Source organism: Phasianus colchicus, chromosome 2 (assembly GCF_987193195.1).
Source record: "Phasianus colchicus chromosome 2, bPhaCol1.hap1.1, whole genome shotgun sequence".
In the NCBI taxonomy this organism is placed as follows: domain Eukaryota; kingdom Metazoa; phylum Chordata; class Aves; order Galliformes; family Phasianidae; genus Phasianus; species Phasianus colchicus.
Window position 1 is genome coordinate 83,207,504 of NC_143437.1, and position 25,513 is coordinate 83,233,016.

The following is a 25,513-nucleotide window of genomic DNA, read 5'->3' on the forward strand; positions in this document are numbered from 1 at the left end:
TTGGTTTAATTCCACTGATTCAAAACACCCAGCGCTTACTATCAGATTATTTTATTGACTAGTATAGTGAAAAAAAGAGAAAAAAAAGAAAGGACTGAAACTTGAAAGAAGATGGGAATTGAGAACTGCAAAAACCCCACCACCACTACCACCAGTAACAAAGCATTTTGAGAATACATTCTCAATTGAATAACTTTCTATAGTGAAGACTAGATGTCTTTCTATGAAAAATGCTTTGATTCAAAAAAAGGTCATGTGGGAAGTTAAGTATTCACAATGCTCATTTTCTAGAATTAAGCTGTATAAAAAAGATCAAAGCAGAAATTGTTGAAACAAGAAAAATGAGTAGCTTACTGAAGTACACAGGAAGTACTAGAAAGGAAGTAAACGCAAAAAAATTTACTTGGAATTTGGTCTGTCACTAAGTATCAATTACACAGCCAAAGTGGCTAGATTCTGACAGTCAAAATACACCTATGTAGCACGGCTTTTGCTTTAACTTTCTGCTAGAAAGAGACACAGTGCCTTCTGATTCAGTTTGTATTTTCTCACAGCATTGTTAAATCTGTCTTGACAATGTATTCAGTCAGTGGAGTTATATAAAGTTTGATCTACTTATAAAATTTCAGGGATTCAGAATATCACTTTAGAATATTTTGGAGACATCTTTCTTTTATGAAAACATATATATTTTAAACATATATATATATATTAGTCCCAATCAACAAAGTAGTAGATCAACTAAACAGTATTAGGTAAAATCATTATGCAGACTGCTTTCTGCTCCCAGATCAAAGGAAGATAATAAGCAATGAGGAGAATACTTCATAGTCCGATACAGCCTAAGATTGGGTCATTAGATTATCATCTAATCTGCCTTTCTACATATAACAGATACTCCTTAAGGTGACTAAAATATGTTAGTTGACCAAAGGATTTCAATTTAAACTACTTTGTAAATGTAGAAACAGAGAATAGCATTTAACAAGGTCCTTAACTTCTTCTATGGAAAAATTCATTTGGTAAAATGCACAAATAGTCCCTAGAAACAAGCCATGTTTATCTCACAGAAAGAACAAAACTTCTGAATTCTGAAAAAAAAAAAAAAATTGTAGAGTTAGAGAAATCAGAGGAATTCTTTCCTGTCAGATAAAGTCTACTGTGAGTGCGTATGTGACCATGAACAATTCAGAAGGAACTTCAGAAAGGATATCTGCCATTAGATCTTAGCCATTTAACTTCACGTTCATTCATAATAAAACAGATACTTTTAATTCTTTCTTTGTTGTAACCAGAACTTTCTGAAGAACACATTTAAAAAATTTTGCATCAATGGGAAAAATACTCATTCTTAGCTGCACAAAACATTGGTAAGAGTCTTGAAACTTGATTATGAAAACACTTGATTAGGAGCGTTTTCATATTGCAAAGCAGCACTTACTGCAAACACACTAGAAGTACACAAGAAATTCAGAAGAAAAAAAAGTCTGATATATAATATATAATCTGTGATGCTTACTTTTCTGTTCATTAAGCTATTGCTTGGTCCCCTAGGTCACATGATTAAAGTAGGCAATTCATACCTATTTATCATTTTGCATTTTCCACTTATAGTATCTTAGTAAGAATAATCCTAATTGGGTTATTTAAATGTTATTATTAGAGCTAACCAAATAATTTACAAAGGGTTTATTTCATGGATTTGGGCATTTTTGTCCCTTAATTTGCTCAATGAATAATTTTTCATATTAGTCAACCAGCTGTATAAGCTAGTCAAACAGCATTTGTTAAATTCATTTGATGACTGATTTCTACCAAATGTTGGATAAATTATTCATGACTAATTGATTCTCTTATTCAAAGAGATCTAATTATTATTTGTAGTTTTAAAAGAGACCTGTATTCCATAGCACACAAGATAAAATAATGAAAATATAGGGACTATATTTTTGGTATAACTGAGCTGTTTTAACCACTTGACTGCCTTTACTCAAGCTCCTACACCTGGATGGTGGACACCGTGCCCTCCTGTGCTTCAAGCTGACTGCCAGTCTTCACACCATGAGTGAAACCATCCCCCTTCCCTGTTCTGTCAGGTTCCACTGTAAATTCTTCTCTTCAGAGGTCCTGCTGTCATATTTTTACCATACCAGAAGTATTCTGTGTTGTGCTATGAAGAGATATCAACATTAAGAAGGAAACTGTCTAGGTACAAATTTAGAAGACCAGAAAACATTTCTTCTGTTTAATCTGTCTGTTTAAGTTTTTCATTCACACAAAACAGAGATGTAGTAGAGGCTGATCTCAAGAATATGTTGAGGATATATATTAGTTAAAGATTTTGAATTGCTCTGAAACTGTTATAATAGAAAATTAAAAGCACTGTTGTTGTGATTTAATCCCAGTTGACAGCTAAGCACCACATAGATGTACACACACTTCCCATGAAGAGGGATAGAGGGTAGAATTGGAAAGGAAAAAGACTCATGGCTTGAGAAAAATATAACCTATAGTAGGCAAAAAAAAAAAAAAAAAAAAAAAGGGCGGGGGGGGGGAACAGAGAAAGAAAATCGTGAAAAATAAGTGATGCAAAATGCAAATGCTCACTATCAGCTGACCAATGTTCAAACCATCCCCCATTAGAAGTAGCCCTGGCAAGCTTTTCCCCCAGCTTTTATTGCAGAGCACAAAGTCACATGGTATGAAAAAAACCCTTTGGTCAGTTTGGGCCAGTTGTTCTGGCTATCCCTTTGCATCTTCCTGTGCATATCTAGCCCCACCTTTCTGAGAAACAAAAAGACCTTGACACTGTGTAAGCACTGCTCAGCAACAACTGAAACATCATAGTGTAACCAATACTGTTTTCATTAAAAATCCAAAATAGCATACTATTACTATGAAGAAAATTATCTCAGCCAAATTCTGCACAAATAATCATATATTTATCAAAGAAATATTCATATAAGTAGACAGTTCAATTTAAACAATGGAAATCCCTGTCTTCTTCTCAATATTCAAAATGCCAGAATGTGCCTGTTCTGAGTAGAGCAGTAATTCTGCCTGACATATTCTACAAGTGGTTGGAAAAGGAGCCAAATTATTTATGGAGCTGATTCTTATGAACAAAATATATTATCTTCAGCATTATGAGTACATTTTTAACTTTATTGACAGTTCATGAAAATATAGTGCCATTTTTCTTTGATTTATATAGCTACAATATTACTCTCCATACAAGTCCGAAGACAAGATGAAGTACATGCAGTGTAGTTGAGTTTCTCCTACTTAAATGCTGCTTATTACGGATTGAAATCTGTCCTATATCACTCTTAGGAGAGTAAAGGAAAAAAAAGTAAAAATATGTAACTCTGCATGAGAAAGTGCACCTATATTGTAGCTATATATAGTACATATATGTGTTCAGATATTAAGGAAACAAAACTACAGTGTCAATCAGATGTGGTGATGAAAAATTTTACACAATAGCAGAAAACTACTATTTACTGTGTACATCTGGTCAAAAATTGTTGTTTGTAGGAAAATGTTTTCTTTAGGAAGAAAGTAAAAAAAAAAAAAAAAAAAACATTGATGTTGGAGGGGCAGTCTATGAATTTACACTGCACTGTTTTTGCCTTGTGTGAATTCCCAATTCAACTGCAGTAATAGGAGCCACTGGAGTCACAATTTCATAGAAACATAGAATGGCTTGGGTTGGAAGGGACCTTAAAGATCATCCTAGTTCTAACTCCCTGTCGTGGGCAGAGTTGACAGTGACTAAGTCAGGCTGCCCAGGGCCCCATCCAACCTGGACTTGAATGCCTCCAGGGATGGGGCATCCACACCTTCTTTGGGCAATGTGTTCCTGTGTCACATCACATTCTGAGTAAAAATTTTTCTCCTAATACCTAATCTAAATCTCCCCTCCTTTAATTTAAAGCTATTTCCTCTTCCTATTCCTATAATACTGAATAACGAATTGGTCTCCTTCCTGTTTATGAACTCCCATCAAGTATTAGAAGGCTGCAATGAGGTCTCCCTGGAGCTTCTCCAAGCTAAACAAGCCCAGTTTCTTTGTTACTGTTCTTTTGTCTCTTTGTTAGTGGGGAGCTTAGAAATAAATATAGATGTGGTCTGATATAGACACACAAAGCTCTGAAATTCTCTACCTACAGCCCAAACTGGCTAAGTATGAAGTGTTTTTACTATAAATATCAAATAAAGGTAGATAAGAAAAACCTCAAGAATATTGTCTACACTTGAGGCCAACAAATGCAGCCAGCTTGTATCCCTCAAGCTAAACTCTCCTTTAATTCACTCTCCAAGACAAAGATGATTTTACTGCCTGCTGGGAATGGTTGCTCTGCCATGTTGTCTTCTAAGTGCTGCTGGTGTGGTCTTAAATTATGTCAGGGAGTGTTCTAACAGACACAAAATTAAACAGCGTAGATGGATGGCACTGAAGCTTGGATGCTCATCATACTTCTATAATTTTAAGTGTCTAGTTCACAATCTGCGCAGACAAGTCAGCAAGTGCTGTAATCACAGCATATTATTTAGCTCCCATCATATGCTATGTTCTTCCTCAGGGAGCGTTTGCTTGGGCATAGGATTGTGAATTCAGGCCCATAATTTTTGGGCTAGTTCTGAATCCTCAGTGGTTTGTTTGGAGGGAAAAGAGACAATGACCTGTTTACATTCTTTCAGGCAGGCATGCCATTAGCATACAATATATTGTCTGTATGTTATATACATCAACTGCTTCAAATGAACTTCAGAAATATCATATTTGAAGACTATACACCTATTTTTTATTTTATGTATTTCAGATAAGAAATGCAAGCATTTTAGCTCAGACTCGCATTTTATGGGAACCTTCAGAAAACTGAGTGCCAATCCCACTATTCTTGGTCTGAGTTAGCAAAATAACAGTATTTGTAAGCACACTGAGGCATATCATAAATTCTTTCATAAGTACATATATTTACTATTAAAATACTGTCTGTCAGCAGCTTCCTTATAAAGCCCTATTTTCAGGGATTTATAGAGTTGACAAGTGTATCTTATGAGAAAAAGCCTACATTTGCAGACCAATGATCTTATAGGTCCTTGGATTTTTATGATCTTTTAAATACGTTGCGCTGTTCACTTTGAGAAACAGCAAGGTGTATGACAAGCAGATTTGCTTTTGAGCAGCTTCCAAATGCAAAAGTCTTTTTTTTTTCTTTAAATTGTATGTATATAAACTGAAAATAAGTCTGAAATGTTGTGTAGGAATAAGATGGTGTTTAGATGCTTGCGTAATTTTAAAGAAGCTTTAGCTATTTTTGAACGTTCTTTTCAAAAGATTATTTCACATTATAGTATAATCATATTTAATATTATCAAAAAGGAAATACAGAAGAATAGATATAACTGATCTAGGATATAAATGTGGGGTTTTTTTTTGTTGTTCAGTGATGATCCCTTTCTGCCAAGCAGACCTGCTTCAAAAAATATCAGTGACTCACCAAAAGCAAGCCCGGTAAGTCATACCAATAAATAACACGAAAAAGTATTTCCCATTGTTTGAGTTGCCTGAGAATTATTTCCAGCAATATTATGTAAAGTCTGAAAATCAATATAGAAACAGTGAAAATAGGATCAATACTATGAAACTTAAATTTGGGGAACAACTACTAGCTTACTACTTTTCGGTCCGCTGAGGATTTTTAAAAATACCGCCTAACTGTTGCACTTGGCTCAGAGACTGGGAAATTATGAAGCACAGAGCTAAATTGGTGCCCCTGCATTGAATGGCAGAATAATAAGAAAGTCAGAAAAACTATATTGCACAAGCAAAAACCATTGTTGGTGAGAATTTCAAATGAACTCTTTCCTCAGAAATCAAGTGCAGAATGCCTGACTATGGAAGTAATGTAACCACTGTAACTAGAACATACCAGAGTAGTGTATTTATAACGTAACATATTGCATACAAGCACGTGCTTATTGCATACACTTGTATATCGGCATATGTCAGCAGTATATAGAACAGTTCAACTGGAAGAGACATTAGGAGATACAAAACTGTATATAGTAATATGTAACATATAGCTTAACAAAGAAAATTCTTGTTAAGCATTCTGAAAAAAGTATTTCTTCATCTAGATTAACTTTACTTTTTCTAAGACATTACAACTTCAACCTATAATCATTTTTGTTTGTTACATTTGAAGGTGAAGTTCTATATTTGATATCAGGAAGAAATATAATTTCTGACTTCCTAGTGTGCAATTAAAGAATTCAAGGCACTATAAAATTACTCAGCAGGCTGCTCTTCCAGTAAATCTCATTTATTCACATCTCATTTTCTAATAAGCCAAAATATGTGTCTTACTTTCTGTCCCCTGTAAAAGTTTTGCACAGTGGGCACAGAAGAAGGGAATCTGAATAATTTTTCCATTACTACAGTAAGATAAAACATCTTTCACTCAAGCACCAGTAATACATCAGCTCTAAATATGTGAATAGAAATGTTTCTTTCTCAGGTCTGTTTTCTTTCTGACGTTTCTCATCTGAAATCTTACTTGAGAGTAAACAGGTAAGTTTCTTTTCACATGAATGATTAGTAATGAATAAACAGAGCAAGTACTAAAGCTGGCTTTGCACCTACTGAATGCTGCAAGTGTCTGTACTCATTTGATATGCATCTAGCAAAACTCGGATGTTCCCAGAAGGCCACTCCATGAACACTGAGAGAGCAGCGTCTGCTAGTGGTGCCTGTAAGTCACAAAGACAGAAAATATTTATATATGTGAGAGCAATTGAAAAGAATTAAGTATATTTAAATTACATTCCCTGTTATTTTAAAAGCACAAACACAGACACAATTTCATACAATGATCATCAGCACATAGAGAGCACTACAGGATTCTGAAACACATTTCAGTTCACTTTGTGGGTATTTAACACTGTTTTGGCAATTTAAAAGATGTTTATGTTTTGCTTCATTTTCATAAATTTGCCTGATAGGTTTTATCAGATTGATTTGTCACCTTCTGTCTCTGTCTGTAATGCATATATGTACATATATACATCACAGTCCCATAAATGTACACTATGAGACATACTATATTTTATGTATATTCTATATGCAAATATATGCATATGTAAAGATGGGAGATATATATATTCACAGATATAGACATACACATATGTGTATGTCTAGTGATTATTTCTAAAGCATAAAACAATGATTTTTCCCTTTTTGTTATTGTGTAATTTCAAAGTAATACCATACCTGTGGCATTGAGAGGACATCGATTGAATGCCATGTCCCCAGCTGGGGTCCTTTTCCACACCATTGACATCAAATAGTCTTCAGGACATATTTCATAAGGTGCTGCCATTTAGAAATGAGAATTTTAAAATAAAAGTTAATATAAAAGAGACATTTTCCATCAGAAATGTAGGTTTTCCATCTTGTACTAATTCTTCCTGAGATGTATATACTAGCAGCTTTTGGTATGTTTTTGAGAATGAAACATAAAAATGCTACAGCAATTTTTGGATAACAACTGTCTTTTTGATGGTCATTATTTCATAGTCTGTGCCCCCTATTGTATCAACATACACTCTTTAGATGGCATCTGCAGCTTTAATATCTTTGAATCTCTTCCTTTTCTCTATTTTGATCAATAGTGTTAAGTGTCTACAAGAAGGTGACAATTAAATGGCTATAAACTGCAAAGTCTATCTTACACTAAGATTTTTAAGTATTTTTCTAACACTTAAAATATGTGTGAAAGAATCAGTTCTAAATTTACAGTCTAAACTCTACATGTGTTAATGGTGTCAGATAAGAACCATACATTTTGAAGTTCAAAAATAAAGTTATTTCTTTGACATGTGTTTCATTGCAAGCTAGCAATTAAGAAGGGAACTCAGTGACTGGCTATAAAACAATATGAACTTTCATTGCTTATTGCAGTATCATTAAAAGGGGAAAACATTTTCACATTTCCATAGTAACAGAACTACATGGAAAAGAAGAAACTTTTACAATTGCATTGTGTTATCTTCACATGGTTATGACTTACAGATTACTTTCACTTTTTGTATTTTTTTATTGTATTCCCAGTTTATGATTTTTGAGCTATGTAGATCAATACAGCAAATATGTGGCTGAAGTCACATCACAACGTAAAGCACTGACAAATACCAGTTGCTGAAGTCATTACAAGTTCAGGAAAAAAAAAAAAAAAAGAAGCAGTAGTTATTTAAAAATATCATTATATGTATTTTAGGAGAATTGTAACCCTAAAACAGAAGAGAAAAAGGAAGAAAAAAAAAAAAGAAAAGAAATGGGAAAGGAAATAACTGTCACTATTTTACAGATGGAGTGAAAAGGAAGAAAGCAATTCAGTGATTCACCCATGGTTACATGGGAAATCTCTAGCAGAGGCAGAAACAGACTCCAGGTTTTACCCATCCAATTGCCTATCCTGTAAAACTGTCCCTGTTTTGCACTTCTACTGACAGAAGACTGAGATGAGGGAGGGAAGAGAACAGTCTTTTGCTCAAAGATGTACCTTTCTCAATAAATGACAAAGAATACCTTGCAGATGGCTCAGAAATGCTAATATGAATCATACTTGGGCAGAAAAATTGCCTGCTAAAATTGCCTTACTATCAGTATTCTTGAATTGTAAATCAAGACAGATTGTGCTGCTAAAAATGCACGAGATCCATTAATGTCAAAACCCAAAGCAAGTTGGTTATATTCTAGAATATAGGTAGAATATGGTTATAATTTAAAATACCAACAGCTTCAGATATGCCCAAAAAGGGGATTCATGAAGCCAGAGCTACAATGGTAAAAGTCAGACTTTGACAAACATGAGCCATCTGGTGATAAATGCAATTACTATTCTGTTATGATCTTACAAACAAAAGAAAAGTTCTGCTTTGTGTTACATAAGATTAATATAATGCAGGAGTAATATTATAAATTACATAAATGTGTTAATACTTAGAGCTCTTTGAGAAGCATATCTGTCATTCAGCTTTGGCCATTTCAGGCATGGCATGTTCACTAAGAACACTTGCTGATTCTGAGCTGACAGATTCTGATTCACAGAGCTGATTCTGAGACCTAAAAATCTTGCTTCTCTACAAATACTGTTTAGAGGTTATTTTTCCTTCCTGAAAATACCATATACATGCATATATACTATACTATATATTCTGTTATGCATATATACTATACTATATATTCTGTTATTCTGTTTTATGTCAGCAAGTCACCAGCAATACAAGACATTTTCCATCTATCTGCTTAGCAGAATGGTGCTTGTATGTTTTTACAAGATTTTTCAAAACTCAAAATTACATTTAAACTTGATCTTAGTGTCAGAGATAACCTGTGTATCTGTGTTTTGTGTTCAAAGTAAAAAGCATTTCCAAGACTCAGTTATCTGGAGAGAGATGCACGAACAAGTTAGAGATGCAACTGAGCCCAGGCAAATAAATTTTCCTAGACCCTTGTTGACTTTGTGCTGTGCACCTAGATGCCTTTCAACACAATGTACAAACACTTTACATCAAGGAATGGTGCAAATAAAAAGCAAACCAGTTCTTTCCTAAACTGAAGTACATTTGGCAGAGCAGCCACATCCACCCACATTAAATCATCTGTGATTCTCCAACCCAAGTTGCACATGGTGACATTACAGTCACATTTGAGTGGTACTGTATCTGAGTTAAAAAGCTTCACTGATCCTGCTGGCTCTGGTAGTTCAAGTACTTTTGAAACTTTGGCACAATTAATTCAGAGCACACCCACAGAAAAAATAGGAGTTAGCTGTAGAAAATCGTATAGCATTGCTAAAATTTAGAAGCAAACAGCGAATACCTAGGTAAATTTGCTAAGGGGAAAATAAAAAGCAGATCTCTCTTTCACTGACAGTGTGATTCAGCAGTCTCTTCCCACGCAGAGCATGTACTCAAATTTACCCTGTTTTACCCTCCCTGTTATGCAGTGATAGGCCTGATTTAATCTTATCTAAGCACAACAAAGCTTAACAAAGTCAATAGTCTAGAAGCATGTCCTCCTCTGACATTGCCAGTGAGAGGACACGCACCTCCAAGAGGCAATCAAACCAGATCTGAAAAAGCTGCTGTACTACAGAGTAAGCAACACACATAACCTTACAGACCTTACAATCTAGCTAAGAAACTAACATAAATGGAAAAGGGTGACAAAAGGGTGAAGGGGTTTAGCCAGAGACATACAGTACAGCCAGAACTCTTGGATCCTAACTCAATGCCGCAGGTAAAATTAACTCAAAACAAAGAAACAGGAAAAGCTATTGACCATCTTGTAGAGTTGGGTTGTAATCAAAGATACAACAATATCCAAAGGTCTAATTTTATTATTTACTTGTTGACAATTACTTGAATCTTCCCACTTCTCACATTCTATCACTTCTAGCTAGTAATACTTCTGGAGAAATATACCACCTTCAGTACAAAATCATTACCTTGGCTTTTGCAGCAATTTGCACTATTACTTTTTGTCAGCAAACAAGGTGATCTGTAATTTTTTCCATTAGCATTTAAATCAAAACTATTCCTACATTATATCTTGTACAACTGACAACAGGCTGATGAGAAAAATACTGAAGTTCAATTCTGAGTATAATCTAGGAAAAGCATAAGTATTGGAACATGCATTATTACTATGGAATTCTGTCTTATAGAATTAAGTATTTCTAGAAATGGGTAGTATATCACTGGAACCTAAGATATTCTTTTAATTGTTATAATAACATGGTCCTGCTTTTATAAAAATGAATTTGCAGGAGCACTCTTGTTGATACAGAAGTCTTTTTTCCTGATTAATCTGGTACTTTACTCTCTGCTGTCTCATGTTCTTTAATTTTTACTTATTGATTTGGTAGAATTTACATTATGTTTTGTTTGTTTGTTTGCTTGCTTGTTTTTGTTTTGTTTTGTTTTGTTTTGTTTTGTTTCCAAAAGCTTCTCATCAGCCTGCCATGACTTGGGTTGCAATTCCTTTTGCTAGCTAGCTATCTCCTTTATTCCTATAGGACAGATTTTGTCCTATTGTACTATTGTTCATCCAATGTCCTACTATTTATTCATCCTGTACTAAGTTTTCCAATGATTCTTGCTCAACTAGCTGCCTAGAAAGTCCAGTATGTTTTTTCTTTCTTATATTTGTTAACTATTTTTATCCTTCACAAAACGATTCTTTAAATCCTTAATGCTGCCGACCTGATAGGAGTGAAATACAACTTTAGATGTTTGAGATACTACAAAGGAGCAATGACTGAAGCCACAGTATATACAGTTTTTTGTACAGTAAGAAATAATCATAGTTTTAAAATTAATAATTGTGAATATAAACCATTCCCAAAGGAAGATGCTCAATGTTTGCCTACAAACTAAGCCAGCCCAGAAACTTGCTTCCAAATAAAGTTATGAGCCTGCCTATCTTAGTGTTGATTTTATCCAGCTTCTAGAAATGCCTGATGTAATTCAGTCCCTGTCAGAACTACTTGAAGATAATCACTGATCAAGTATGAAGAAAATCTCGAACAATGTTCAGATCACAGATAAACAAAATTCATTCAAAATTTTGAGTTAGTCAAGTGAACAGCTCTGTTTGCAATATATCTTATTAACTGTAACAGCATAAAAAGAAAAGGTTTTAATCTTCTTTTACTTACACCATTATAAGCAATATATACAATTTAGAAACTTCAGAAACTTACACATAAAAAGAAATCAGTGAAACAAAAGTAACTTTTCATCAACTTTATATCTTATCAGTTTTGCTTCACGTTTATTCAAAAATAAATTTTTCTATCACTTTATTTTTTAGAAAAGTTCTGGTAAATTAGCCATCGAGATGCCTTAGGAAACATAAGTCTAGGAATAAACAAATTAAATCTGTTATTCACATACAGTCTTCTGCAGAAGTATAATGCAGAAGTATAATGCAGTTAAAATGTACTTAAGGTTATTATGGTTTCTCTAAGCGTACTGGCTCTAATCTGGAAATAATCAGTTTAATAAATAAATTTAGAAATTGGCAAATAATGCTCTGTGTGCATTTGACTTGTAAAAACATTTGTAAAATATTTTATTAACAGCAGGTGGCAACCTTTGAAAACTGGATTGTAGCAGCATGGTCTTACTTTTAAATATACAAACAATTTCAAGGTTGGTTTCATAAGAAGAAAATGGTTTATCTGAATGTCTTTTTATTGAGAACATTCACAATAATGTTCTCTTTTATCGAGGATGTCTACATTTACTATGGAAATTCATAAATATGAAAAATATAATTTATTTAGGAATCCAATATAAATTCTGTTTATTTTTTCCTGCTTTTTTTTTTTTTTTTTTTTTTTTTTGAATAATGTATGTTTTATTAAAGCTGAAGAGATCACTGCAGAATTAAAAGCTGGTAAACTTCACCAGCACAGTATTGTATTTTTATCAACAAAGATAATCCTTGCAGTGTTCTTCAAATGCATTGTACTACTCTACTGGAGATATCTTGACAACTGTTCTTTGATGGCTGTCAATGGATAAACACGCTGTCCATAAATAAAGAGGCTCAATAACATGAAATTCACATCAGACATACTTCCTTCTTCCTGACCCAAAGCAATTTTTCCACTTAGTCCTTTCTGTCCCTAGCAATAGCCATCTAAATATGAAGTGGAGACTGCTAGATACATTTTGAGGCTTCCCAGCCTCAAAGTTTAGAGCCCATGATTTCCCAAGTGAATGTCTATGTAATCCTATACTATTTATGACTTGTTTCATTGTCATATACCTATATAACAAAGCATTCTTTTTCTTTAGGAAAAGGTCTCTTCACAGATTAGTGTATTCATATTCAGCCAGTGTTTTTATTTATTCATGACTTTTGAAGGAGCTAAAATGTACACTTTTATTAGCTTTCTTTTAGAAAGACTTACATCTATTGTGAGGACAAAGTAAAAGTGCTGCAAATAAACACATTAAGCATTATATTAAAGCAGGAAAGATGCCTTTTTAGTGTTTATGACTTCCACTTTTACAAAACATCACTTATGTATTCATTCATTCTGTACATTAAAGTAATGTTCATTGTTTTTCTCTGATCTTTACTGCACAGTAATTTTCACTAAATATTTAACACTGAGGTCTCTTGTACATGGGATAAAAATAATTCCATGATTTATAAAACCATACCTCATATACTCATATCAATGCATTAGAGATAATTTCTGTAGCAAACAATAATTTATCCCAATGTACATGTGTCTATGCAGTAAAATATTTTTCTGATACATTTATATATTATAGTATCACAATTTATCGCAAAGCTGTTGTATTGCTCTTATATATCCATTGGACAAGTTTACAGTTAGTACATCAGCACAACTCTACTGAGAAAAACAGTAGTGGTTTGTCTGAAGCAAGGCCAGATATGGCTTTTTAGGACTATAGCTCTATGGATATTGATCTTGCCTCTCCTAAATATATCCATTAAAGTAAGACATACTACAGTGTACGTAATAACAGCGATTATATTTGGTTCTCACCAGGACATCTCTGTTCACTGCACCGTCTAACTTCCTCTCCAGTTCCTTCACATTGCTGCCCAGTCACAGCAGCCCCCTGACAGATCCTTATTCGCCTCTCCCAGCCACCGTCGCAGGATTTGGAACATCCACTCCAGTGGCCCCACTGGTTCCACTGACCATTTGCTATTGGGAAAAGTATAATTACAGTGATGGCAAAATGACAGTAATAAAAGAATTAGGTTATTCTTTACTTAAGCAGAAAAGAAAGCCCACAAATAGAATTATGTAGTAATGACAGAAGTGATATTTAATGGCCATGGAACCTCTAAGGGCTCTACCTCCACCTGGCCACTGAAAATGGGTTTGTTATCTAAATGACTTGTCTCCCAATATAAAATAAAAAGGTGCACTTTCACTCTGTGTTAGATTGCAAAACACACATTGTCACATTTTTGTATTTTATACGCACTTGTATAGCGCTGTTTTGGAGGCACACATAAAAACACACATTTGCAATATGCATAAGTATCATTTAAGTAACTAAATACACTCTTGCAAACGATATTTTAGAAGCAGGATTTTGTATGATCTGACAGGACAAATGAGGCTTAGAAGTTGAAATATGTACAATTTAATCACCTTGAAAAGATGCTTTTATACTACCCGAAAATAATGAATACATGCAGTTTTAGAGCAAGAGAGAATCAGTTTATGCATATTCATTTTTTAGGTTCTTGAGACAATGTATTAAATATTTTAGTCCTCAAACATTTCTTTCTCAAACTGTTTTAAATGGTAAAACTGAAAAGCAGCGATGCAGCCTGTCACACAGCCTTTTGTGGATGCATTCTCTTTTATCTCCAGGTGGCTGATCAAATTAAAAAGAAGCCTGGCCTCAGTTGCCCCTCTGGAGAGGTTGCTCTGCTCCTTCATTCAGGTGGCCCAGAAGCCTGCTTGAATGGCAGCAGCCCCAAACTTAGAGCTATGGTTGGGTCCGGCCCTTCTCCCTCCTACTCCATTAGCTGCAATAGGGCAAGCAAGGACTTACCTGTGCACTCAGGATTATAGCACTCTCGGCTCTCAGCCCAGGGACCCCTGCATTCAGAGCCGCCGTGGGCCGCTGCCGTGCACTGCCGACTTCGCTGCTGGGTGCCGTTGGAGCAGGTCACTGAGCACTGGCTCCACGGGCTCCACTCCTGCCATTGTCCATCCACTGTCACAAGCAGGCACAGAAGAGACGGAAACAACAAAGTTACTACCACAGCAATGCAAGGCTTCACAGCTTTGTTCTAATGTAGGGATTTCACCCTGGATAAACACAGCTCTTTGGGCAGAGCCAGAAGGCACTTGACTTACAACAGTCAAAAGAGATCTTGTTATGAGCTACTTTAAAATAATTTGAAATCATTTTCCTTTTTCTTTTTATCTCCTCATCTCCTCCTTTTAATCTCTTCAAATTTTACACTGATATAACAAAGGACGAATTATGACTTTGCTCATAAACCACACAATTTGAAAGGCTGTGAAGTTTTCTTTCTCTCTAAAACAAGGTCTTATTTAAAGGACTTGTCTTTTAAGGCAAGAGTGGGGACCAATCTTGTATCACCTAAGTCCTGAGCCCTTATAAGTGATTCTGTACAGATGCAGCTGTCACTCAAATAAGTCATGTTATGAGATTCTCAGTCCTGATTGTAAAATTAACTCTGCTAGCTGAATAGGAATGACCGCATTGCCTGACACACAGACTCTGTTCTCTACATTTACAATTAATTTACTTTTATCATTGAGCCTCCTTCTCAGGCAAACCATACAACAGTCTTTTGAGAAAAAATGTGGATCAGAAATAGCCTTCCATGGTTGTTATTTTTAATTTCCTACATCAGAAATTTTATTGATTAAATAAAATATTAAAATGCAAAATAATTAAAAACATAAACCAATTTCCCATATAAGTGAAAATGTACCTTTTTTTTTTTTATAATGGATAATGGGACTATATAGTATTTTAAAAATATAGGTGCACCTGTGTTCAGAGAAATAAAGAGGTGAACTATTTTACTCTTTTTATATCCAAGATAATAGCTGAATGTATTTCTGATACCCAGCATCTCAGAGAATTAAAAGAAGTGGCATTTAAAGCTTTTTTGTTTTTCTGTTTTATTTGTTTCCTGAAGTTCTATATTAAAGATTTTATGCAATGCCTAGTTGGTTGTGAACCATTTCTCAATGCAGATGCCTCTCAAGCTGTGAAGCTACAGCCTGATAATTTCTTCAGCAGAATTTTTTTCCAATTCAGCAGAATTCTTTCCAAACATGGAAGCTAGTTGCATTCATTAATCATTAAAGCTTTATGTGAAGAGGAAAATATTATGAAAATTACATTTCAATGCATCCTCTTCAGTTTATTCATTGCCATATAGCATTATTTAGGGTAGGAAAGATCAAATCCATTATTACAGTGTCCTTGGAAAAAACTCATTCTGTGACTTCTTGTGTATATTTCACAGATCTTAGCTTTAGGAACAAAAAGTTTGTGAACTTTCAACTTCTGAAATACTGCTATGAGACTATTTAACGTGAAGATTTCTTTATAAAATAGAATATTCATATTAGAAAAAAGTGGAAACCATATTTCCTATGGTGAAAGCCAGTAATGTACAGATGACTGTTCAAAATCCAGAATTATGCGATGCATCTCGATTTTATCAAATTATATGTAATACCTTTTTTTTCAATACTGAAGTGAACTGAATATGTTAATTTATTCTCTGCCAGTTTTATTTGGCATTTTTCTTGTCAACTTTGCCTCATGCTCATATATCATGTTAATTACTTTTGTGTAGGCTCAAGTGAAATTGCACAGCTACCAACTTGGCAAAAAACTAGATTAAATCACGTTTTTTTGCAGCTGCATGCAAGACTAAAATTTAAAAAAAAAAAAAAAAAAGTGCTGCAGTATGTTTTGTTCACCAGAATTAAACAAAGCTGTAGCTGTGATCTGCGGTAATCACTTGGACCACTATAGTCAAAGTTACTAGCAAGACTACCCATCCTACTCCCTTTGTATGCCTTTTTTTTTTAAGTTTGCATGGGAGCACAAAGGATAATCAAAGAAATTACAAATAACTCACATTGAATGCACTGTAACAAAGCATAAAGTTGCTATATAAGCTCACCAGGACAGAGTGCAATATTGCACGGTTTATGTTGTGTTTCAGGTCCATCACATGATCTTCCCCCATACTGGGGAGGTATACATGACCTTGTCCTAGTTCTTTGGCCTCGACCACATGTGAATGAACACAAACTCCAAGGTGACCATTCCTCCCAAACGCCATGTACTGCAACAAACCAAAGGAATTTTAACCAAAAACAGACACACAAATAACAGAAGGATTTCAAATTAAGCAGGATCAATATTGTAAAAGGGAATTATTTTGCGAAATTCAACGTAACTGCTACAGAGGTAATCTCTAGTTCTGGTAAATTATTCTTCCATTAAAAAAAAAAAAAATCAATTACAAACTCTTATTTTCATTAAATTATACTTAATTTTGAACCATTCTCTAGTCTTTCCACTAATCTCACTCACATTTTCTTTTCTTTCATTCTTCTAAGAAATCTGTCTTCCCTTTTCAAAAACTGTTTATTATTTTCTGGTGCATGACCTGATATGTATAATAGCCCTGATTTTCAGGAGACTAGTCTTTGTGAAAACCAGGCGTATGATTTAGGTCTCAGCATAAGACTAAAAACTGGAAGGAAACAGAATTAAGTTTTATTTTGAAAATAAATGGATAACTACAATAATGTTATCGTGAAAACTAGTGCTCTTACAACTGTTTCACATGTTTATATTAATGAGGAAAAATGGCAGAACATGTACTTGATTATCTTCCTCAAAAATACTAAGAGCAAATAAACAACAGAGATTTGCAATATATTGTTACTTGAACATATTCATTGATTTAACATATGCAGTAATGCATGCATCACAATCTTAAAAGATGTTGACTCAATAAACTTCAAACACTTTGAGAAAACATAATAAATTATAACCACATATAAATATTTTTATATACAAGTATATACAACTCACAAAATTTATATAAAGAAACATACAATTTACACATTTTCTAATTTTTTTTTTTTCCATTGCAGGAGAAACTAATACACAACATCCATCTAAGCTTATATATCATATGTATTCCCTTTTCAGAAACAATGGTAGTTAAATATTCAGCAAGTTCTTCAGCATATTGTTGTTAAATATGTACCCATAAGAAAACTCTAATCATGATTTGGCAAAACGGTTCTTTATTACTTGAAAATACTGCAAAACAAACTTTACTTATTCTTATTAACTAGAAAACAAAACGAAACAAACCAACCAAACAAACCAACAAAAACATTTGCACAGATTTTGATTAGGCTACATTTGGAAACAGGAAAACTTATTTAATTCTAGACATTTAGGAAAAATCCAGAGACTTGAGACCCAGTTTGAGTATTAGAGTTGGTATCATAAAACTGTGTTTCTGCAACATGGTCTGTTTGAATGGTGTCTAGAGGGTGAAATGGTGTACAACAACTCAGTGTATCATTGGTAATGGTTTGACACATTACAAAAGAAATAGATTTTCTGGTTTTCCTCACATTTCTTTCATCACTGTGAGAGAACTTCTCATTTATAGTTTCCTTTGCCCTGAAGGCACACATCACCTGCCCAGTTTCTACAAAAAAAAAACCCTCTCTTCTTGTATGTATCAAAATAAAATTTCCTGAGGTGGAATTCAGTTGCCAAGGTAGGAAGTAAGTAAGTACAGCTCTCTGGTATGTTATCCCAGAACATTCAGTAAGATCAAGGACAATTCTTCATATAGGTATGTTCCACTGCATTTCAGTAAAGTTAAAGAAAATTGTTATTTCAGATTTTAACATTAAGATAAAATATTTTTTAGGTAACAGTAGAGAAATTCTACTTGATAGAAAACACTAAACTTCATACAGTGAAAATTTTCACCCACTAGATAACAGCTCAGCTGGGCTAAAGGTTTTGAGTTGGTCGCAGACAAGTGGTTGAAAAGTAGAATAATTATTTCATGTCCTACATGGCTAGCTTTATAAAACATCAATCTGCAAAACAAACAAACAAGCCAAACAAAACAAACAACAACAACAAAAAAACCCAAACACCCAGGAACATTCCAACTCCCTGTCAAAATGATAGATTTTAGTAATTTAAGAAACCTTGATTAACTTTGACATTTCAACAAAACCAGGAAACCTAACTACCCTAAAAATAAGAAATTGATGACTATATGTGCACATAAGCCCTTATGTTTCGTCTTCTCTTTAACATTTACTAGGAGTAAAATTGGTAGTCTGAAAAAACAGGAAAATAGTTTAATTTACTGATACCACAGTGTCTGATTAAAAGTTTCCCAGTTCAAACTAAAAATAACTTCATAAAAATAAGAAACATAACCATGAAAAACTAATTATAGAAATATTGTTCAGTAAAAATAATAAATTAGAGAGATTAGACAGTATATAGATATAAACTGAGATTTTCTTAGGGTTCATATGAGTTTACATCTAATGTTTAGTTTGGAGTTTTATTTTGATGTTGTCAAAATATTATGCTAGTTGTTTTCATTTAAAATAATTAGAGAAAAAAACAACAAAAACAACTCAAAACTGGTAACAACAACAACAGAAAAAAAAACATAAGCTGAGGGCTCGTTTAAACTATTGTCTTGAGACAAGAGGTTGTATATCTCTTCTGGCAAGAGTGATTACATGTTAGCAGGAACATGGAGTAATTATTTTGTGATTTTGGATATGAACAGAAGCCAGAAGCCAAAACAATATGTCTCATTTTGGGTGGATGCAATCTTGCACCAAATTATAGATTATCTCTTTCTAGTTTCAAGTGAGATGCACCCTAAATCATCTTCTGTGAAAACAACTGATTGATAAATCAAAACTTCAAAGTATGCTATTGTATGTATAGGCTTGTATAGCTGAAAGTAGTAGATAACTAATGTACTCAAGGATGGAGATGGCATATAACTAAGTAAACAACCAATGCGAGCACTGAAATCTCAAGGAGAATTAATACATCCAGTGCATCCAGATCAGCTTTAAAAAACATTTTACTTTTATATTTCTTACCTTTACTTTTTTTTTTTTTTTTTTCCTGATATTTCACTTACGTTTTCTTTTATATAATTCTCTAAATGCAAAAAACCATATAACATCCAATGAATCATAGCCAGATGAGCTATGCCAAATTACACCAGATGGAGAGCTGGCCCACAGAGGAGTTACTGTTTTCTATAACACAGTTTCAGATGCAAGATTCATTATTTGGGACAAAAATACTCAAATTATTGCCAACCTATCTGTCAAAAACATTGCTAGCACAACGAGCTTGGATTACTGCAGAGCATCTTTCCCTTCATTCTGCCACTCTGTGAACCTAATCATGTTTAAGTGAACACCCACAGTGTTCACAATGCAGAACTTCTGTGAGATGGAAGGAGGCGTGAGGCCATGCTGGCCTTCATTCTACAAGAATATTTGGGGGGATTTTTTTTTAACTGGAGTTTAAATGCTTATGATTTGTTCAGCTTTAAACAGAACAGATATTGGAACAATACTATGACCACTGATGTTTTTTGTTTTAAGTTACAAATATTTCAACATGACTGAGTAATTGTATGTAAGCTGATGCTCAATTACAGGATTAAAAAAAAAAAAAAAAAGATACTAGAGGTTTTGCATGCATAAATTTGAATGCTATAGTTTCTGATATGGTTTCTGCTTCTTCAGTACATCTTAAGTTGTACATTCCAAAACTTTTCTAAAATTAGTAGCAAATAAGCTCAACAAAATTTCAGAAACCTGCCCTATATCCTTTATGTTTAAACCATACATCCTTTCTATTTTTGCTGTTCCTCCTTCTAATTAGAAAGCTAAATTTTCCTTACTATTGTTTTCCCACTCTCAAGTGAAAGCTTGAACTTCCAGAGCACAGATTACAAACAATAAAGCTGTAGGATTTAAAAACCTTAAGCAGTTTTGTAAGTGTAGACATACAGACACAGAATATAAGGAAATATGCAACATTTCAGCAATAGGACTAAACTTCACTGACATAAGCCTTGAGAAATAAAGGGAATACAGCAGTCTTAGCACAGTCAAAATAAAACTTCTGAGCATACAAATATTTGAAGTATTTTAGATGTTTTGCCTTACTCATAATCATGAAAGTTCTGAATGTCAGCTAAATTTTGTAGTGAAAGTGGTTGATGGCAATGAAGAAGGAGAAACAAAAACTAACTGAGATGATCTACAGGTATAGAAACTCAATATTTTTTCTCAATGCAGTCTTAGATGCATTAGAAATTATACAGTAAGCTAAAATGAATCAGTAGCATTGCAGTACTGGATACTGAGATGCCCTTACTTGAGAAAGAAACAACAGTTACATGAACTATATTTTGTTGCTTACTACACTGCACATTCTGAGAAGGCTCCTAAATCCAAGATACTGTCTGAATTACCCAATGGGCTCCCATCCCTGAAACACTATTGATCTTGAACAAATATAAATAAATGAAAAATTGTGTCAACAACAACTCCTTCATGATTTTAGTTTAACTTTTGGTAATATTACATAGGTGTTATATATATACATATACTCAGCAGAATGAAAAGAAAAAAAGATGAACCAAATAGCCTTCATGTACTTAGGCAAAACATTTTCTGGTCTAGTCTGCTGTTGTATAATGATGAACCTGTTGGATCTCATTCTCAAAATTTACGAGGACAGTGAGATCACAGGTAGATGTATTCCCTAATATCCAGTGATGTCTATTCCCAGTGGATGCTAAAGGGAGTATATGAAGACTATATATGAAAACACTCTTTCAGGCTTTCATTAGTATTTTCAATTTGAACAAGTTCTCTTGAAGTTTGTTGATAAATGGTTGAAGTATAGGCCCCTCTCCATAATTCTATATTTTGAAGTGACAGTTTTGCTGTTTGGAAATGTTATCGTAGCTCTCAAAGTGGCCACATTTTTACTATTCACACAAACGTATAATGAATACACTCCAGTAGATTTTGTACATATAGGTTGCAAGTTGTACTGTTATTTTTGTATTTATATTGCTTCTAGTTTACTCTCTAAGATGTAAAAGTTTTCTGTTAAAAAAAGTTTTCTGTAAGTTAACTGAAAACAAAAGCTGTGTGTAATGAGTGGTACATGTCAAGGCTCAAAGGCCACCTTCCATGTACAGATGAATATGTTTGGACTCTCCTGATAAATTTGTATTTTAATTATAGGACTCTACAAACTATGTGTTTTTTTCTGTATGAGCAAGAATAATCTTGAATTATGTAACCCTTTGAGACAGAATATATAGTATAATGAAGACAGAGGATAATAATAATATTTAATGGGATGTTTGATAATTGAGTTGTGACTAGGTAAAGCATCCTTCTAAATTGCTAATCTTGCATACTGCCACACACAAGAACCCCTGTAGCCAAACAGAGATCAATATAAATGAATAAGGCTACTGTAATTATGTAAAACAACATACCTAGAAGGCATATTATCATTGCATGAGATCTGTAAAGATTATAGGAATCAGGTGTGGTGATCTTAAAAATATTTTAGCAATGTCACTGATATTCAGTGAGAATTGGTAGCCACTGATCAAACTGAATTCTGGAAATAGAATGTGAGGAAAGAGCTCCTCTGTGATAGAAAAATATGGAACATTATTTTTGTGTGAGCTAATTCGTTAGACAATGTAAATTTTAGGAATTAACTTTTTTCCAGATTACTGTGAATACTTATCTTGGCTGTTGTGTTACATAGATTTGTTGTTTTGATATGAAACTTTTGTATTCCTTACTGGAGAAAAGTAAGATAAAATTCTGTAAAATTAAGTGATTTAAACTCCTTGCCTCTTCTGGAGTAATATTAAATGAACAAGAAAGCAGGCAGATCTGCATATCATTGAGAGTGCTGGAAAGTGTTTTCATGTTTATATTTTATGTATAAACATGAAAGGAAACCTCAAAGAAGTCTTTACATCTTTTATTGTTTGGAAAGTTTGTTCTTTTATTTTATAGTTTTCTTTTTGTACTTCCTGTTTTTATACTTTCAAGTTGAGAGTTTTATTTGGAAAGTATCTCACCTCCGGTAGACTGCAAGGTAGCCTATTCTTTTATTATTAGTGGCCACTTTTTTTGTATGGAAAATTTAAAGACGTCACATTCAGGCACATCTGGAGTTTTCTACCCTGAAATGTTAGAAAATCCAGGTGAATTGCTTATCTAGACTAGAATGATAAAACATTTGGTGCTGATAGCTGCTCTTACTACAGTGTTTACTACACTTACTATAGTGGCTTATATAGATACAATATTTTAAGCTGCTTTTAATTGTAGGGGTTCTGTAAAGGCTTATACTGCTAATATAAAAAAATCTGAGGTGGTCATATATGCACCTCCTCTTGGATGTTTTTCAACACATAATAGCAACATGAATCTACTTGTGCATGGTGCTATTCACTCAGACAAAGTTCAGAGGGTATGTGTATGAGACAGTACAGTTTACTTCAGAAATGGAGTGAGTTTCCCTAGAATCTGAGGATGCTCAGATGAAGGTTTACAGAAGAGCTGACAAATTTGGTCATCTGAAAGGAGGCATATCATTCTTCCTTTTCAGAAAGAAGGGAAAATGAATGTAGTCACAGGTCATATGCCTTCCCTTTTCTTTCCCATCTTAGATAAATCATATCCTTTAGCAGACTCTAAAGAAACAAGATGTGTCCTTTCAGCAGCTACCTCAAGTGTGCCCGTCTCTTCTCCTTAGAGTTTAACTACTGCTGAACTCTATATCCAGATCTCTGAGACAAAAGGAGTAGGAAAACTGTAATGCAAGATACTGATGACCTTTACCTTTTGTCAGCTGTAAGAGGACTATTTTTGTCCCATCTTTCCTCCACTGATGAGTAACTGTTACCCTCGCCAGATTAATGTAAAAGAAGACATTACTGTGCAGAGGACACTGTCTAGCCCACTCCCTATAAGACAGTATTCTAAATGGCTAAACAATTGCAGAATCAAATTATCTGTGTTAACACTCTCTGTTAATCAGTCTCTTTTTCTTATCTGTTGGTAATCTGGGTTTCTTCCCTAGTTTATATTTTATACTTAAACTATGCCATATATTTTATTCTTTTTTAGTGGAAAACAGAACACAGACATAAAAAAAATCTGAAGCTGTCAGAAAAAAGGATTCTTGTTATATACCTTGACTGTTCTGAAAATAAAAATAACAATTTACATCATAAAATTTCATAGCTGAATAGAATTACACTTCTCTATTCTAATTCATGTGCTCTTATGAAATTCATATGAAAATTGATAATAATAATAAATATAGTTTCAAATTCTTATCATTATACAGTTCAAAAACATCCATAATTTTATTTATTGGCTGCTAACACTACCTGGACAGAGGGCAGTGTTATTGCAAACCCTTGATTCTCTTAAAGGGCCGCTGCAGTGTGTCCCGTAAGGTGATACACAAGTTCTGGTTCGCACCTGCGACCCTTGACCACAAGTAACTGAACACGTACTCCACTGGGCCCACTCTTCCACACCAGATTCACCTGTATTCAAGACAACAAACAAACATGAATATAGGGATAAGTATTAATGAGACATTTTTCTTGCTGAAACTCATTACAGTCTGCCTTTGCAAATTAAAGACAAAAGTAACATGTCAAAATAAATGTTTAAAAGTTCATGGAGTAAAGCAGCTGTGAAAATGTGCAATGAATTGAAAATAAAGACCTAAAATTCTGTAGTTCCATAGTTCTTGTTAGAATAAAACGCTTTGGTCACTTAGGATCATTTATGGTTTTCTAAGAACAAGAGCCTTTCAACATTTTAGGAACAACACCACCCTCAGGATGTTCCAAGAACATAAGCAACTATTTTTATATAATGGTAAAAGATTTATCTTTGATACTGATACATTTCACTCTAGAATGAAATTCTTAGAACTCTGCCAGTAAGGGAATTTGGATTCAAAATAACCCCAAACCAACCACCTAATTTCTTTTCTTTTCTTGAGTGGAGAAGAGTCACCTAGCATTTGAGAGAAGGCAAAGAGTGAGAGTGAGAGTGAGGCAAAGAGGAGCACTTTGCTCACAAAATTTTAACATGAACAGTGGAATGGAAAATTTGATTTGAGCACTAATCTGTTCTTTGCTTTTGACCTATGGATCTTCTAAATTGATAAATGCACTAGATCTCATTACTGTGCATAGTACTTAACATTATGTTCAAAACTGTCAGAATTGGAACAGTGAATCAAAAATTCTCAATTAATAATTTATCCACTAAATTGATGAATGCCTGTAACTTGGAATAATTTTTCATTTTTAAAATTCTATGGCTACATCCAAACAGCAAAAATTTTTCATTCCTGTTTTATGGGATCCACTATTCTAATTTTTAAGGAATTACATTGAAAGATATAAGTATAATGAACAAAACTGAATGTAATTTGTTAATCTCATACATTTGAATTGTGTTGATTTTCACCGTTGATACAGAGCACATTATTATTATTATTTTGATGGTCTTCTTGCATGAATATTCAGGCAAAAATATTTAAGTATCATAAATTAAATGACTACACTCATTTCTCAATTTACTTTCCCACAAGCATTCACAGGAAGCAAAGTTGTTGAGTACTCTCAGAAAACAAATACACAAGTAATCTGAAGGGGACTGAAGTGAATGCTCTGAAAACTGTTAGTAAATAACGTTGGATTCAGGTTCACTTCTACCACTAAAAGTCAGTAAAAAATAGCAAGATGAAGCCTATT

At 33.8% G+C, this 25,513-nt stretch overlaps 1 protein-coding gene across 4 annotated transcripts in view; it reads right to left on the reverse strand.

Annotated features, from left to right (window-relative positions):
• ADGRB3 (adhesion G protein-coupled receptor B3) overlaps positions 1–25,513 on the reverse strand; it is a 453,302-nt gene that overhangs the window by 234,088 nt on the left and 193,701 nt on the right. For all 4 annotated transcript variants that reach the window (XM_090136206.1, XM_031610999.2, XM_090136205.1 and 1 more), the window contains 6 exons: positions 24,125–24,286; positions 16,763–16,927; positions 14,635–14,799; positions 13,605–13,769; positions 7,280–7,381; positions 6,653–6,759 (listed from right to left, as the gene is read on the reverse strand). In XM_090136206.1, coding sequence (XP_089992332.1) covers positions 6,653–6,759; positions 7,280–7,381; positions 13,605–13,769; positions 14,635–14,799; positions 16,763–16,927; positions 24,125–24,286 — 866 coding nt within the window. The remainder of the gene's footprint in view (positions 1–6,652; positions 6,760–7,279; positions 7,382–13,604; positions 13,770–14,634; positions 14,800–16,762; positions 16,928–24,124; positions 24,287–25,513) is intronic.